Below are 16,926 nucleotides of genomic sequence, written 5' to 3' on the forward strand. Positions count from 1 at the left end.
CGCGCGCTCCGCCCGGCGTCTGGGACTCCAACTGGGATAGGTGCGCGCGGGGCCCGGGCCGCGCTGGGGCTTGGGCAGCCGGGTGTAGCGGGGCTCGGACGCCCTTGGCGGCGTTGAGTGCCGAGGGCCGGTCTTTCGGGGCGGTGCACACGCGTGCTTTCCAGGCGCTCTCCCGCGCAGCTTGTACGACGTCCCCCGATGGTTCTCCTTCGTGAGCTTGGGTACCAGCTTCAGCGAAAGGGGGCAGACCGGCTTACTTGCGCCTCGCCTTCCGGTTGTGGTTAGAGGTGGGCTCCGAGCCCTGCGCCGCAGCCCTCAACTCCGACCCGCGGCTTCTTGGTCCACGGAAGGGGGAGGACGGGTGCCCGTCTCATCGCGCTGTTTGGAGGAGCCAGTCCGGTGACGATGAGGAATCGCCATGTGGTGAACTTTAGTGCTGCACAGGGCGTGGGGGACTCTGGAGGCCTGTTCCCTGTCCCTTGTCCCCAACCTGATCTGCCAGTTGCTCAGATCTTTGCCTCCAAGTTGAGAGTTAGGTGGATGTCAGTACCCAAAGGGGAGCTCTGGCGGCTTAGCGTCCAAGGCATCTGACTGCTCACCAGAAAGCTGGCGGTTCAAACCCACCAGCCACTCCTCGGAAGGAAGGTTGGGCAATCTACTTCCGTAGTGATACCGCCTCGGAAACCTAAGGAGGGGTAGCTATGAGTCGGGTCTGACTCGATGGCAGTGAGTGTGTTTTCTTTTTGGGTAGTACCCAAAGAATGATGCATGCTAGAACGGTGGTCAGGACCTTAAAAGGGACTTTTGTTAGCTTTCCCGGAGTGGGCCTGAGTCTTGGGGAGGAACCCCATGCCCAGTGGGACCGTTGTGGTCCGTAGAGTTTTCAGTGACTGGTCTTGGGCAGTGGATTGTCAGGCCTTTCTGCCTAGCCCACCTTAGTCTGGAAGCTTGGCTCAAACCTGTTCCGGGTCATGGGAACACGCAAGCTTCCACTGACTGATAGATGCTGGCGGGTATGAAGTGCAGTGTCTGGGCATCAAACCCAGGTCTCCCATGTGGAAGGCAAGAATTCTACCTCTGAGCCACCAGTGACCCTGGAGGGGGCTCTTAGGAATAGATGGGAAACTGGCTCAGTACTAAGCACAAGGATATAACTAGCAGCTGGCAGGACCATGGCCACTGACAGCGCATTTAGTGAGCACTTGAAATGTGGCTCGTGTGATTAAGGAAAAGGATTAAAAATGTTTTTAAACTTTGTATTAAAAACCTACTCAGTACCAACCGGTTTTTTAATACTATGTGTTGAAATATTTTTTGGTATATTGGATCAAATAAAAGGTGTTACTGAATATTTTTATATTTTTAACATGGCTACCGGGAAATTTTGAATTACCTATCTTGCTTGCGTCAGTTCCAGTTGGACAGCACCTCTGAGGCAGGAAGGAGTCAGCCTGGAGGGGTTTGCCCAGGACTAACCCTCACTACCTTTGATACTTCATTCCTGAACAAGGGCCACAGAACCAGTGTTCATTGTTAGATAAGTTGTATCAGGAACTTTTTTGCTTTTTTTTTTTTTTTTTTAATAAACTTTATTTTAGAATAGCTGTAGATTTACAGAAAAATTATGATGTTAGTACAGGTAATTTTCATAGACCCCTCACCTACTTCCTCCTTCTATCCTCTTACACTAATAGAGTGTGTTTGTCACCAGTGATGAACCAGTGTGGCCATCCTGTTCCCTAGTTGAGTTTTCCCTGTATCAGTTAGGACTCTTGCTGTTCATTATCTGTTGTTCCTAATTACAACATAGGTTGTGCAAGGGTCTTGCCTGCCTGATTTTTTTGTACCACCTGGAACAGGCTTGCTCCTTGACTGTAGGATGGTTGTGTGGGGGTGTGCTCGAGGGGGCTGGAATCCCCTGGCCTGATGGCAGGGGCACCCCTAGGTGCTGGAGAATGGAGTGCGAGGGCCTGGCTCTTCCCCAGGCTCTCTTAAACTCTGGAAGGTTGCTGTTCCTAATTTGGAAATACTGTCTTGCCAAAAATGCTCAAAGGCGACTTAGGAACAGAGGTCCCAGGACATACCCATGTTCAATTTCAACGTTAGGCGAGAACCACTGTCTCTTGTCAACCTGCGGAAAAGGAACCTGGAGTCTGGAGAAGAAGAATTGGCGTCCAGGCTGGACCACTGCAAAGCGAAGGCCACACGGCACATCTTCCTCATCAGGCACTCCCAATACCACGTGGATGGCTCCTTGGACAAGGACCGAACTCTCACTCCTCTGGGTATGTGGGCCATGGCTTGGATGTACCTAACCTGTCTGGTCCACCTCTCCTCAGAGATACTCATGAGGTCCTGTGCTGCCTCAGATCTGTGTCAGGGACTGACTGTCCCTGACTCAAACACTGTAACTGTGAGTACAACTTAACTCAGATTCGGGAACCAAAAAACCAAACCCACTGCCATTGAGTCAGTTCTGACACATAGTGACCCCTGTTGGGTTTCCAAGGTGGTAAATCTTTACGGAAGTTGACTGCCCGTCTTCCTTCTGCGGAGTGGCTGGTGTGTTTGAACTGCCAACCTTGTGGTTAGCAGTCAGATGCCTTAGGCACTACACCACCAGAGCTCCTTTCTGGCCTGAGACAGGTCTCTAAAAATACCCTTAAGTTTAAAAAACTTAAAGTGTTACTTGCTAATGGACAGTTTCAGTGTGTATACAAGCTGAGGGGTTACGTACTCCCTCCTGAGCTTTGAGAACACGGCATATGCGTGCACACTGAAGTTTGGTTTTCTTATTTAATGTGAAGACCCCTCTCTTCAGTGGATACACACCTGTCTGTTTTAGTCCACATTGTAAACTATAGGACAAGACTGGTCTGCAGAGAACTTAACAGTCCCTGTTGGTAGGCTTGTTGGTTGTCCCCAGTATCTTGCTGCTGTGAGCTCTGTGCCCAGGTATCAATAGGAGACATCTCTAGAAAAAGAAATGCAGGATGGGTCTGAGATAGAGCTTAAACTTTTTTTTTTTTTTTTTGAGATATTACCCATTTGTGAGCATATTAAAAAACTCAGATAGGGCTTATCCTGTGACCCTGTTCTTTCCTCCCTAGGCATGACCTTGTTATAACTCCGTATATCCAAGATGGACTTTGAAACTGGGAATGTCATTGGAACATATGAGAGTGTCATTGCACCCAGTGGAAACCAGATGACAGGCCTTTTTTTTAGCTGTTGTTGTTATGTGCTGTCGAGTCGGCCCCTACTCATAGCGACCCCTCCTTGGGTTTCCGAGGCAGTATCACTATGGAAGTAGGATTGCCCAACCTTCCTTTCGAGGAGTGGCTGGTGGGTTTGAACCGCCAGCCTTCTCATTAGCAGTCAAGTGCTTTAGCCACTATGCTACCAGAGCTCTTTTTTTTTAGCTAGATTCTCAAAACGCATTTGAGAAACACCACTTGTATTTGTACTCAGTCTCTATTTGGTAACATGGAGATCTTAGGGTTTTTATGTATTAAAATCTATAATGACTGAATAGTTGGTGGCTCACAGGGGTGTTTGGACTCATTTGGAGACAGTCAAGTAAGAACAATATGAGTAAACAGAATCCTACCCACTGTACATAATTATCAACTTTGGTCACTGCTGTGGGCGGATTCAAACACTTCCTTAGCATGGTGGTTGAAGGAAAACCAGATGGTCTTGTTGATTCTGTTACAACAGCTTCCCCAGCAAGGCCACATGCCACGAGGGTGGGCAGTTGCCTGTCTTGTATCCCATTCCTAGACTGGTGGCTTACGTGTGTGTAAAACAAACACAGGAAGGAGTCCAGATACATGTGATTCTCAAGCGTATTTCCATTGCAAGGTCGCGAACAGGCTGAACTAACTGGCCTCCGACTAGCGAGCTTGGGGTTGAAGTTTGACAGAATTGTGCATTCCTCCATGACGCGAGCCAGAGAGACGACAGACATCATCAGCAAGCACCTGCCAGGTGAGTCCTCGCACATGTGCTTGTGCGGGGCTGGCAGCTGGAACCTCAGCTCTTATGTGTTAGGGTAAAGCTGAGCTTGGGAATGAAAAGTAGCCAAGCGGGCTCTTCCCAGAGGGGCCCGCTGTGCTCATCCTCTTGGCACAGAGGGGACTCGCTATGCTTCTCTGCAGGAGTGTGCAGAGTCAGCACAGACCTGCTCAGGGAAGGCGCCCCCATCGAGCCTGACCCGCCTGTGTCCCACTGGAAGCCAGAAGCTGTGGTAAAAGCCCACATCCAATGTGGGGGGCTTCTCCTTGCTCGGCCAGCAGGCCACACCCCCTCTGCCTTGGCCCTGGCCCTGGTGTCTGTCTGTTCCCTTGCCCGTTGTACCCCTGTCCCTGGAGCTCAGTGCCTTTCTGCCCAGCAGCTGCTGGAAGATTGACGTGCTGACCCCATTTCTGCTGTGCCCCAGGGGTGCCTGCATTGCCTCAGCTCCCACACTCACCCTTCCTCTGCCCCCAGCAGTATTACGAGGATGGGGCCCGAATCGAGGCTGCGTTTCGCAACTACATCCACCGGGCAGATGCCAAGCAGGAGGAAGACAGTTACGAGGTCTTCATATGCCATGCCAACGTCATCCGCTACATTGTGTGCAGGTGAGGGTGCTGGCCCCTTCCTCTGAGGTGGTGCCGCACCTGCTCTGGCTACCAGCGGCCCCAGGGCCCTTTCTCTTCTGTTTTGAAGTAACTGTGAACTTACAGAAAACTAACAAAAAAATCACAAAGTTCCCATGTGCCCCTCATCTAGGTCCCCCACCCGTAACACCTTATATATGCGGTATAGACGCTACTGAGCTGTGCCTGTTCCAGTATCACTGGGTCCCTTAATGCCTATGATGGGCCCAGGTCCCACGATGGGGATGGGCCTTGGCTGGATTTCTCATGAGCTGACACCTCTGGAGAGCCTAGTCACGTCACATCTATTGGGACATCTTTCAGCTTGGTTTTCTCGTGATTACACGTTTCTCACAGGGAGATACACAGGTGATCTACCTCCTCGGGGTGCAGTGTTCGGATCACCTGAGTAGCATTGTCTGTTGGGTTGCAGATTTTAAGACTGGGTTGAGCCCTGACTTCTCCAAACTTAGGCAGCTGGTGTGTGGTGGTGTTGGCCCTGGCCAGTGTCTGTTTACTCTTGGGCATTCTTTGGTCAGGAAGAGCCGCCCTTACCCCACGTTCATCCTGTTGTCTGTGTCAGCATGGACCCGTTCTACTTACGAGTGTTATCTTCGTCTCTAGGTCATGACTGCACTGTGTTATTTTGTTGCCCACATTGTTCCAACCACCTCTTCGCTCTGAGAATCCTTTTGCCTTGAAATGCAAGAACTTGACCCATGCTGCCCAGCCCCAAGACAGAGGCCTCCTCCCTTTGGGGTGGCTGTTAGCTCTGCTGAGCTTCTCCTGCACTGCAAACAGAGTGATGTGGTCATGCCTGCTTCTTCATGTGCTTTTTCTCAAGGGCTCTGCAGTTCCCACCTGAAGGCTGGCTCCGTCTTTCCCTCAACAATGGCAGCATCACACACCTGGTGATCCGACCCAACGGCAGGGTTGCACTAAGGACCCTTGGGGACACGGGTTTCATGCCTCCAGACAAGATCACCCGGTCCTGAGGACTGTGCCATGGGCACTCTGGGTGGTAGCTGCCAGACCATCCTGTCTTTGGCACAGCTGCTGCAAGCACGCAAGTTTCCTTCCTCCCGATACACAGGCTGCATTTCAGTTACATTTTCCTCGAAAGTGGCCAACAGAAACATCTGATGTGCTATGTTCAGGACTTGCCTCTGGCCTGAGATGAGCAGGAAACGTTACCACTGGAGAGCTGGACCCCAAGGGTTTCCCTCCCCATGATCTGAGAGGTACCCTAGGTGTGAGGTGGACCAACTTCCCAGGTAGGGATCAGACAAGGCCTGGCAGGTGTCCTCACAGGTGGCTGGTACACACTCCACACTGAACAGACTTTATCGTGACACCACCAGCCGTGGCCCACTCACCTTGTGAGATTCAAGGGGACAGCCAGAGGGTCAGTCCACACAGAATGGTGGCAGCCCATAGTCTCATACACGGCTCATTTCACCTCATGCTTCCATTTCATAAAACCTGTTAAGTCACTTGAAGATGTTTTTCTCACTTTGGTTCTTGCTTTGAAAGCCAGTTTCTCACTCCAAAGTGACAGATCCCCTGGGTGGGTGTGAACTTACCTGCATCTGTTAGAACCTAGGGGGTGTGAAGACTCGGGCACTGATTAGGGCACCTGGTAAGGAAGGCTTGCCAAGGTTGCCCGCTGCCACATTGGTCCTGTGGAAGCAGCTGTTGGGGGTGGCGCAACGGGGGTCACCAGCATTTTACACGGGCTTTTGGGTAGGTGCTGTTGAGTTGGCTCAACTCGTGGCGACCCTGTGCACAACCAACAAAACACTGCCCGGTCCACACTGGCTTAGTAACAGGAAAATCGTGTGGTAAGTGGCTTTTTAATATCCCAGACCAAAGGCTCAGCCTTGGTTACTTTCCCTCTGGTTGTTGCTACTCTTTTATGCTTATGGATTAATGTATTAAAAGTATTTGGACACGATGTGTCTACCCCAAATACTCAGTTAATTTGTAATTTCTATGAAGTGGTTATGGGTGTTTTCTGTATTCATGCAACTAACTGGAACATTTGATCCATTTGTCAACTTTGGAAATAATTACATAATAAAATTTTATTTTACTTTTCTTTGTTGCTTTTTGGCATAAATACCAATTGTGGACACTATAAAGAGAATGGGAAACCTGTAGAGCATGTGGTGGGGGGGGGTAGCCCGAAGCCTCGCTTGGGGGTCAGTAGTGGGAAGCTGCCCCAGTGTCCCTGTGCTGAATACCTGCTATAGGGAGGGCTCTCCATGTGAGACAGAAGGGTACATGTCTTCACAGCCCAGCCAGGATCAGGAAGCCAGAGGACCCCTGAGCAGTGCTTTTAATTGTACAGAAAGCGAGTGGATGTACATGCATTATCAACCTGACCCCTGAAAGATGCAAAGGTTTTGAGTACAACCAAAAATTGCTAGATTTGACCAACTGTTCATCTCACAAAAAAGACTTTCTTTCCCATATGTGAGTGTGCTTAAAAAATATGTGCCAGTGTAGCTGAAGCTAGAAATGGTTGTCATAGATGCTGTGTCTTTTACAAAGGGAAGCTTCTTGGCAACCCTGCATCCAGCAAGTCTATAGGTGCTGGTTTTCCAATGGTGTATGTTCACCGTCACATTGGTCATTCCCACAGTATTTCAAACTTTCTCATCATGCTATGGCACACTTAATATTCTACACTATCACGTAAACAACACTTACATGCACTGGGAAACCAAAAAACTCATGGGACTTGCTTTACTGAGGTGGACTACAACTGAGCCTGCACTACCTGAGGTAAGCCTGTACTTCTGAAGACTTTAGTAACAGATGTGTTCTGACCAAGCATGGACAGAAATTTTTCTGAAAGGTTAGAATGATTAACGTAATTTTTAGAACAATGTTTAAGTAGTTAAAAAAAAAAAAAAATAGCCCTTGGACTAGCATCTCACTGATTTTTCCTGTCTGCATAGCTTATACAAATAAGATGTAATCAAAGGTGGCCCAAGACACTGAAACAGGACCAGGAGTCTGAGAAATTAAGGCAAAAACTATGCTTGTCCCTCGATATTCCCCGGAGGTTGGTTCCAAGACCCCTCCAGTAAAAAAATCCACGGATGCTTGAGACCCTTGTATGAAAAGGCATAGTATTTGCACATGACCGGCGCACATCCTCCCATGCCCTGTAAATCCTCTTTAGGGGGTTTGTAACCATACAGTGTAAATGTGATGTAAACAGCCTCTCCACCCTAGTCAGCCTTTGAGGGAGGCTCTGATGTTACATACTTCTGAGGAGCCATTTTGGTGCACAGGTACCAAACCTATGGATACAGAGGGCCAACTGTATTTTAATTACCATCTGAGTATTTGTAATACCATATAGGCTTTTGTTTTATTGACTATGCAAAAGCATTCGACTGTGGATCATAACAAATTATGGGTAACATTGAGAAGAGTGGGAATTCCAGAACAGTTCATTGTGTTCATAAGGAACTTGTACATAGACCAGGAAGCTGTCATTTGAACAGGACAAAAAGACACTGCATGGTTTAAAACAAGAAGGGAGTGTGTCAGGGTTCTATTCTTTCACCATACGTACTCAATCTGTACGTTGAACAAATAATCCAAGAAGCTGGACTATGTGAAGAACATGGCATCAATACTGGAGTCAGAGTCATTAACAACTTGCAATATGCAGATGACACAATCTTGCTTGCTGTAAGTGAAGATGACTTGAAGCACTTATGGTGAAGATCAATGATCACAGATGTCTGCAGTATGGATTACACCTCAACATAAAGAAAATGAAAATCTTCACAACTGGACCAATAAGCAGCATCACGAGAAATGGAGAAAAGATTGAAGTTGTCAAAGATTTCATTTTAACTTGATTCCACAATCAGTATCAATGGAAGCAGCAGTCAAGAAATGAGATGCCTTATTACACTGGGTACATCTGCTACAAAAGACCTCTTTAAAGTGCTAAAGAGCAAAGAAGACTCTTTGAAAATTAAAGTGGGCCTGACCCACGCCATGGTATGTTCAGTTGCCCCATATGCACTCGAGAGGTGGACAATGAATAAGGAAGGCCGAAGAAGAGTTGATGTTTTTGAGTTGTTAGCGAAGAATACCGAAAATACCATGGATTGCCAGAAGAACTAAGAAATCTGTCCTGGAAGAAGTGCAGCCGGGATGCTCCTTGGAAGTGAGAATTGACCAGACTTTGTCTCACCTACTCGGTCATGTTGTCAGGAAGGGACCATTCCCTGGAGAAGGATACCATGCTTGGTGAAGAAAGAGAAAAAGGGCAAGGCCCTCAATGACATGGATTGACACAATGGCTGTAATAAGGGCCTCGGGCACAGCCAAGGATTGAGGCTGGCACAGGACTGGGCAGTGTTCCGTTCTGTTGCACACGGGGCCACCATGAGTCGGAGCCGACTCAACAGCACCTAACAACAACGTATTGGTCGGTGTAGTCAGATCATCTGTATCCAGATTTTGAGAACAAAGATGTCTTTTTAAAATGCCATTGGTTTTTAGAACATATTTGTCTGTCTTCTATTTTGACTGTCTCACAACAAATGAAAAAAAAAAAAAAAAGTGTGTAACCACCTTCTGAATCTTAAAATCTTGATCCAAGTGTTCGTGACATGTTTCCTGGCATGTGAGAGAAAGACACTTTGCACATACACTTTAATTAAGAATGTTTATAAAGGAAAAGGATCTCACGCCGATTCAATGTCACAGTATATTCTCAGAAAATAAATTCAGAAATAAAAAAAATGATTTACAAAAGGCACTGAAGTGAGCAAAAGCAGTGGTTCTGTTTATGCTTCTGAATCAATACTGAAAATGTTTACAAGAACAGTCTGTCCGAGCAGCCACTCTGTAACACCAGGCAGAAAGCTGGTCTACAGGCTGGTGGGGTGCCTGCTTTACACCACCAGGGAGAGGCAAGTCTGCAGACTAACGGGGTGTCTAGTAACAACAGGGAGAAGCCAGTCTGTGGGCAAACGGGGTGCTCACAGGTGTGCCCTGCTCTTTGAGCTCCTCATGTGACAGGCCTTCCAGAACATCACCCAGGAGAGAGGTTAGAATGGGGACTCAAACCAACCCAGGTAAACCTCTCTACTTTTATCTTCAGTTGATCCTCAGAATAAATTTAAAAAGCAGTGAACAATTTTATTAACAGGTGCCACATGGGCAACTGAATCAAGCAGACTGGGGGCTCATGTGCTGGTGGGGAATACAACCCCTTCTATTATTGCTGGAGACTCCGCCCGGCAATTTCTCAGTGGCTGGAAGATTTTTTCAGCATAACTAAAGGCTTATCTTCCAATCAACAGTTACTTGAAGGACTCTGAATGACCTGCACCATCAACACTGTTGCAAGTCTAAGTAAGATACACGCCAACCTTTCTACTTACTCCTCCCCATCCACTGTCTTGATAGTCTGACCAGGTGAGATCAGTGGGCCAACCAAAATGGGACTCTTCTATCACATCCAACAGCCCAGCATATCCTGGAGAGGCCTGCATCAGCCCCTCACCTCTGCTGCACTGGAAAGCTAGGACTGGCTAACCTGTCAGCCATCACCATAGCAGCATTTTCCAGGAAATTTGTATCTGAGTTCACTTTCAACTCCACCCAAAATTTCAGGACTCTAAACTGAATACAGAGAAACATTTTATTTTCTAAAATTCTCTCACCCTCCAAATGAGGCCAATAAATTAATCAGTACCATTTGTGTGTAACAGACCATCCTCAAATATGAAGAGTGCTTGATCTTACTACAGGGCTGCCAGCTCGGCCAAGTGCGCCATCCTACGGAGGTGGCTCCCGTGCGCAGGGGTGTACCGCCTGGGGCTGCCCATGCCAGGCAAGTACGGGGAGCCACTGGGCTTCCCTGGACTGCCAAGAGCAGGCCCACATCTTTCTGAGCTGCAGCTGTGAGCAGAACCAAGATCCAGCCGCTGAGACTTGAACTTCCCTTCCAACGCAGGGCTTGGCCAACTAGGGAAACCAAGAGAGAAGTGTTAGCACAGACTTACATGTTTGGAAGCAGAGGAAGGAGCCAGTGAGTAAGGAGAGGGGTGAGGGGCTTGGTGGGTGAGAGGCTGGGCATGTGAGGGGCAGTAGATGGGTGAGAGGTAGTCAGGTGAGGGGCTGAGGGCAGGTCAAGGATGGGGAGTGAGGGGCAGTGGTGTGAAGGGTGGATAGATGAGGTAGTCAGGTGAGGGGCTGGGGGAGTGGTGAAAGATGGGGGAATGCCTGGCAAGGGGGAGGGGCCTGCAGCTGAGGGGCCAGGGGGTAAGGGGCAACGGGGAGAAAGGTAGGGGGGGAGAAAGGTAGTCGGGTGAGGGGCTGGGGGGGTGAAAGATGGGAGAATGAAGGTCAGGGGGTGAGGGCCCAGGAGGTGAGGGGAAGTGAAGGGTGGGTGGGTCAGAGGTAGCTGGGGGAGCGGCTGGAGGATGGGGGCAGGTCAATGAAAGGTAGCAGAGTGGTGAAGGGCCAGGGCTGAGGAACAGGCAGGGAGCAGACAGAGCAGAGCAAAGCACTGAGGACCTGGAGCCCAAAACGGGCCATTCAGTCCCCAGCAGTGCTCTGTCACCATAAGTGTTCCCAACTCAGGTCTTGCCTCTCCACGGCTCCCCATAATAGCATGTAACCCCGCTGTCTAGCAGCAGTCTGTAGGGAACCTCTGCTCTGTCCACAAGCTCCACAAGGCAGGGCCCCACACGACCCCAGCTGTGAGGCTGCCCCACACTTGGCTGAGAGGTTCAGCCATGTGGGCAGTGAGACATTAGCCTGTCTTCTGGAGCTCGCCGGGCCCGCCCTACCTCTGTCTGTCGGAGGGCGAGTAGGCCAGTACAGCATCCCTCCACCGGAGGACAGCTGGGTACTGCTGAGGGTCAACATCCACACAATGTAGGGCGGCCAGCACATCCCGGTCCAGTTTCGATGGCTCTCTGCAGCGCATGATAGAAGGAACAAGAAAAAACAAACACCTAATTATAGGACAATGACTTCCAGGATGCTACTGCATCCCTTACTCGGGACACAAGCACACCCAGAGCAGGTGTCATTAGTGCGCAAGGTCCCAGGGTCCCCTGGTGGGGCCAAGACAGGCGTCAGGAGGGCCAGCTGGTCCAGGACGGGGGCGGGACTCAGAGCCAGGCCAGCAGACGTGGCTGTGGGTGTGGGCGGGACCAGCAGATGTGGTGCAGACGTGGCTGTGGGTGTGAGCAGGACGGCCTGGTCCCTCACCAGCAGGTTCAGTGAGACTTTAACCAAAGGCAGTCAGTACCAGTGATGGGTTTCACATGTCCCTCTGGGGACATCTACCTCCCCCCCATGAGGTAGATAAGCACATGCCTTGTCACCAGCAACAGAAAGCTGGCACAGCCTGTCTACGAGGCCCTGGAAGGAATATCCAGAAGCTAGAAAAAACCCCAATGGTAGTAGGAACTTCAGGTGTGAGTCAAAGTGTGGAAGAAAGGTAAGACTTAAGAAGGCCCAGTGAGCAGTACCCATGCACACATCCCAGCACACACACCTACCCAAGCAGGAAGGGCCTTGCAACCGGCTCCGCAGGTGCTGGAGAGGCTGGCACAGACCGCAGTTCAGGGTCACAGCCACGCAGGACCTGGTGCCTGGGACTGTCAGGATCCAGAGCGGCAGCAATCTCAGCTGGCACTTCATTTCCTGTCCTTAGCTGGTTATTCCCAAGTGGTTCTGCAGCAGAAGCAGGTTCTAACAAACCACTTCCCTCCGAGTCTCCTCTTGGAGCCAGAACACTCTTATCTTTCGTTTCTGTGTTATCTGGTGTCTTACAAAGCCTACTTGCCAGATTCTGCAGATTCAGTTTCTCAAACTCAACAGTTAAGCCGGAGACAGGGGACAAAAGGGAGCCCTCCCCAGCACGGGGCGTCAGCCTCTGTCCTCTTCGCAGCCTTGCCTGACTCCGAGGACTGCAGGGCCCGTTACTGCTGGCACACATGCCACTTGCGTCTGGGCTGTCTCTGAGCTGCGTGTCCTGTCCCACCAGAAGAATGTCATGTGCTGAGTCTCCAAAGGCCCCGGCCAGGGGCTGGCTCGCATTCCGAGCTGTATTTTGCCAGTTCTTAATTTCTTCCAAGTTCACGTCCTCATCTTCATCTAGAAATGCCCTCACGGAAATGGAGTTACTGCCCTTTTTATCACCGCCTGTGACCAACACAAAGAAGGTGAGTGTAACACTGTAACTGCACCCCTCAAGTACCATTTGCAAGTTCACGTGACTCAGGCAGCCAGCTACTCTTTAAGTGAAAACTGCCACTGTGCACCTTCCTGGAGAAAGGCATGTGATCAACGCACAGCAGGTTCTGCGACAGGACATAGGTGTTCCCCCGCTACAAGCCCAAGGAAAGGGATGTTCAGGCTGAGCGCACACTCCAGTGTGGGAGGAACCCATGGGGACACCCAGCCACCCTCAGTTCCACCTGCTGGAGTGAGGGCACCAATGAGTGATGCTCTGTAGGGTCCTGGATGAACTGCTGTCCCTTCCATCCCTTTGTGAGCAAGATACAGAAGGCAGGCCTGCTTCCAAGCAGCACTGACCAGGGAACTCCTGTCCATGGAATGTGCTCTGTGCTGTCCCAGACAGTGGCTTAGGAGCCCCTGAAATCTGGTTAGAAAGACTGAAGAGCTAACTTTACTTACAGTAACTGACTGCATCCAAATTAGCTCTACAGATGAAATCATTTTACAAAGTGAAATGACCTGTGTAAACTCTTCTGACTTCTAGCCCACAGCCTTCATACTGGGCCTGACACTCCTTTCTCATCTAGCTTACGACAGATGTTAACACATTGCAGAACTGAGTTTGTATGTTTAATATAAAACCCAAAAGCATGCTCCCATGCCAGCTGTCCCTAAGATGCCAAGGTGGGTTCAGCTCTCCGACCCACTAAGCACACCAGTCTCTGGTTCTGCACTGTACTCCTGGAGGCTTCTCTAGGCTTGCTGCTGCTTCCTGGGTGTCTCACCCCATTTCATTTTCTTCCCACCATTCCAGGGAGGCTATTTTCTAAAATAAATGCCTTCTGGGTAAGTGGGCTCCATTTGACCTTTTAAAAATGACAAATTTTAAATTCTGTTATCTATACAAATTTCTATTTTGGCAGCTTCAAACCTTGATTCTAAGGTTTTGTTAGCTACTGGTTCTGCTTTTATTACCTTTAGCTTGATGTTAAACAATTTCATTTGGGGAGTTTTCTGACGCTCACAAAGCCTGGTATACAAGGTGAAAGTGCAGTTTAATGATTCGAACTCAGCCCTGAGGTCTACTCCCTGCTGGCAGAGACCAGACACATCATCACTGGAATTTTAACGACAGCAGCCTATGGACACTTAAGGTGTGTTTCGTTCATTGTTAGTAACAAGAATAGTAACACTTCCCTTTCCTCTGAAGGAATTCTTGTCCTTTGCCCATCTTCCTTTTGGGGTATTTTTGTCTTTTTTTCTTACTCATCTTTAAGAATTGTTTCTATTTTCCTTCTAAAACATTGGTGTTGATGCTTGTATGAGTTACTTTGAAGTCTGATGCAGCTTTTTCCATTACGATCTTTCCATTTGCTGATTTATGCTTTAAAGTCCTCTGCACCCATGACACCTGCCACGCACACACCAGTGTCCTGGTCCCGATACCTGCCACGCACACACTAGTGTCCTGGTCTCAACACCTGCCACGTACACACCAGTATTCTGGTCCCCTGACACCTGCTACATACACACCAGTGTTCTGGTGTATGTATTCCTAGTCTTTTCTTTCTAGAAAATAGAGGAGTATTCAAATGTAAGGTATATTTAGAAAAAAACAAATAAGAACATTAGACAATCCAACTATTACAGATCCTCATCCAGTGGAATTCAGCTATTATAGGTGTTGCAGACCACAGCTTTACTGTTGATTTTAGGGAACATAAACTGAACTAGAAATTGCTTCTGGCAGCGCCACATTTTTCTCAAATACAGAGGAGATCACCTAGTCCAGCCAGAGCGTGAGAGCCCTCACCAGAGGTGGAGACCTGGTCGTAGAGAAGAGCTCCGTTTTCTCCCAGTTCTTGTTGGGTCTTTTTGCCCATTTCTTGCTGAGTGAGATACTCTTCCAGTTTCTGTAGGCCTTCCTGGGAAGACAGATCAACAAAACAGCCGAGGAATTCCCAGTATTCACCCCAGGGGTACCCCAGCTCATGTGCTAGTTCCCTGTAACAAACAAAACAAAATCCATCAGTTGTGAAAGCAGAAAAGGACTGACTACATGGAAAATAGCAACTTTATGCCAGAAATGCCCAGAGCCTCTTATTTCGTACAGATGGAAGGCTAGAATAACCACATTCTGCATTTCAGAGCTGAGCCGCCCCTCCACAAAGTCCTGTGAAGAGAGCAGGCGACACAGACCTCGGCCCAAGACAACCCTCCACAGACAGACAGACATGCTCTCCTGCAACCACTGTGCAGAGCTGCACAGCAGCAGAGGCCCGCTCTGGGCCTGGATGCACATGTTGAGAATAGCTTCTACAACATGCAGGGGAGTTTTGTTGATTTACATCCTCATTTAGCTTCAGGTCTAGAAGAAACACCTTCAGGGACTTTTTCTAGTTGTGAGTTTCTACCACACTCACCTCTTATGCCACTGCAATTCCCAGAATAAGCCTCCTTATTTCCCAGAAAACACCCACCCACACAGGACTTTGCACAGAAAGTTACAAAGATCCCCCTTTGCCAGATCGCTGGTGCAGAGTCAGGAGTACAACTTAGCATGTGCCATACAACTCAAGCATGCAAAGCCGGCAAGGAACTGGCCCTTAAAGAAAATGCTCTATAATCCTCCAGGGAACCACTCCCAGGACAGCTGTAATCAGGTGTCGACCAACCCCAGTAAGCACAGACCCCAGCGTAGAGCATCACGGTATCTCTCTCCAGTGTTCGCATTCAGCCTTTTAAGTACCTTCCCACTCTTTCCACGCCTCTTTCTGGGTCGGACTTCCTGACATTATGGAAGAAACCTGCTTTCTCCCTGGGTGGAGTTTTCCAGAGTTTACGGAACTCTTCCGCCTGTGAAGAAAACACAGAAACATGAGATCTGTGCCTTACTGTGCCAACAGCCCATGCTGCGGAGGTGACCTCGTCTCCCAGTCTTTGCCTTTTCCTCCTGGTCGCAGAACCCGGCGTGTGCAGCCTAGGAGCCACAGTGTCCATGCCACTGTGAGTGCAACCAAACCAAGGTGGATGGACTTCTGGGAAGGACCCTTTGCCCTTCCTGCAGCCTGGCAGGGGCTGTGGGGATCAGACCCCCATGTGAAAATAAACTTAAGAGTCTTATGTTTCTTGTAACTAAATCCAACACTAATCAATGCCATCTATTTTTGGAGACGCTACTGGAATTGACAGATGGCTATTCTAACTGCAAATCATGGATCAAGGGCTGTGGCTGCTTGGTTTTGACTCACAGGGCCCTTAGTACAAGAGGGAAACAAGCCTGCACGCACCATCCTCACAGTAACTGCCCACTGTCACAGCCACTGTGTCAGTCCATCTCAATGAGGGCCTTCCCCTTTTTTGCTGACCCTCCACTTTACCCAGCATGATCTTCTCCAGGGACTGGTTGGTCCCTTCTGACAACATGACCAAAGTATGAGAAACCAAGTCTGGCTATTCTCACTCCTAAGGAGCATTCTGGCTGTACTTCTTCCAAGACAGATTTGTTCATTCTTCTGGCAGTCCATGGCACATTCAAAATTCTTCACCAATACTACAATTCAAGTGCATTAATTCTGTGGTCTTCCTTATTCTGTGTTCAGCTCTCACCATGTATATGAGGCAAAAGAAAATATCATGGCTTATCAGGTGCACTTTAATCTTCAAAGTGACACCTTTGCTCTTCAACACTTTAAAGAGGTCTTTTGCAGATTTTCCCAGTGCAGTACATCACTTGATTGCTTTCTTCTTTTTTTTTTTAATTGTGATTTGAGTGAAGGTTTACAGAGCAAATTCACTTTCCATGCAGTGGTTCACATATACTTTGTCTCATGACATTGACCACAGTTTATCACAATGCAACAGCTCTCCTCCTACTTCCTCCCCATAGTTACCTCTTCCCTGTGTCCATCCCTCCATGCACTCCTGCCCCTGAAGCTATCTCCCTGTGGATAAGCAGCCCTTCTTTCTCCCATGATTGTTCTCTCCAAGGAGTGTATCTACTTGAGGTAAATGTTCAACTCATATGCCTGTCTTTTATTTGGCCAGA

The 16,926-nt window shown here is 48.9% G+C and overlaps 2 protein-coding genes across 2 annotated transcripts in view; one reads left to right on the plus strand and one right to left on the minus strand.

Moving 5' to 3' along the window:
- Window positions 1–5,638, plus strand: part of PGAM5 (PGAM family member 5, mitochondrial serine/threonine protein phosphatase) — a 5,847-nt gene extending 209 nt beyond the window's left edge. Inside the window, exons 2-7 of the mRNA XM_042782846.1 lie at window positions 1–40; window positions 2,107–2,285; window positions 3,865–3,990; window positions 4,161–4,249; window positions 4,492–4,625; window positions 5,488–5,638. The exon at window positions 1–40 is cut by the window's left edge and continues 68 nt beyond it. Of these exons, the coding sequence (XP_042638780.1) occupies window positions 1–40; window positions 2,107–2,285; window positions 3,865–3,990; window positions 4,161–4,249; window positions 4,492–4,625; window positions 5,488–5,638 (719 nt within the window). The remainder of the gene's footprint in view (window positions 41–2,106; window positions 2,286–3,864; window positions 3,991–4,160; window positions 4,250–4,491; window positions 4,626–5,487) is intronic.
- Window positions 5,639–10,426: 4,788 nt separating this feature from the next.
- The window catches only part of ANKLE2 (ankyrin repeat and LEM domain containing 2), a 43,858-nt gene continuing 37,358 nt past the window's right edge, over window positions 10,427–16,926 (minus strand). The window contains exons 9-13 of the mRNA XM_042782847.1: window positions 15,628–15,734; window positions 14,692–14,882; window positions 12,197–12,842; window positions 11,477–11,605; window positions 10,427–10,649 (exon numbers count right to left, since the gene is read on the minus strand). Of these exons, the coding sequence (XP_042638781.1) occupies window positions 10,427–10,649; window positions 11,477–11,605; window positions 12,197–12,842; window positions 14,692–14,882; window positions 15,628–15,734 (1,296 nt within the window). The remainder of the gene's footprint in view (window positions 10,650–11,476; window positions 11,606–12,196; window positions 12,843–14,691; window positions 14,883–15,627; window positions 15,735–16,926) is intronic.

Source organism: Orycteropus afer, unplaced genomic scaffold (genome assembly GCF_000298275.1).
Source record: "Orycteropus afer afer isolate SDZICR_OR568_19922 unplaced genomic scaffold, OryAfe1.0 scaffold00489, whole genome shotgun sequence".
NCBI lineage: Eukaryota > Metazoa > Chordata > Mammalia > Tubulidentata > Orycteropodidae > Orycteropus > Orycteropus afer.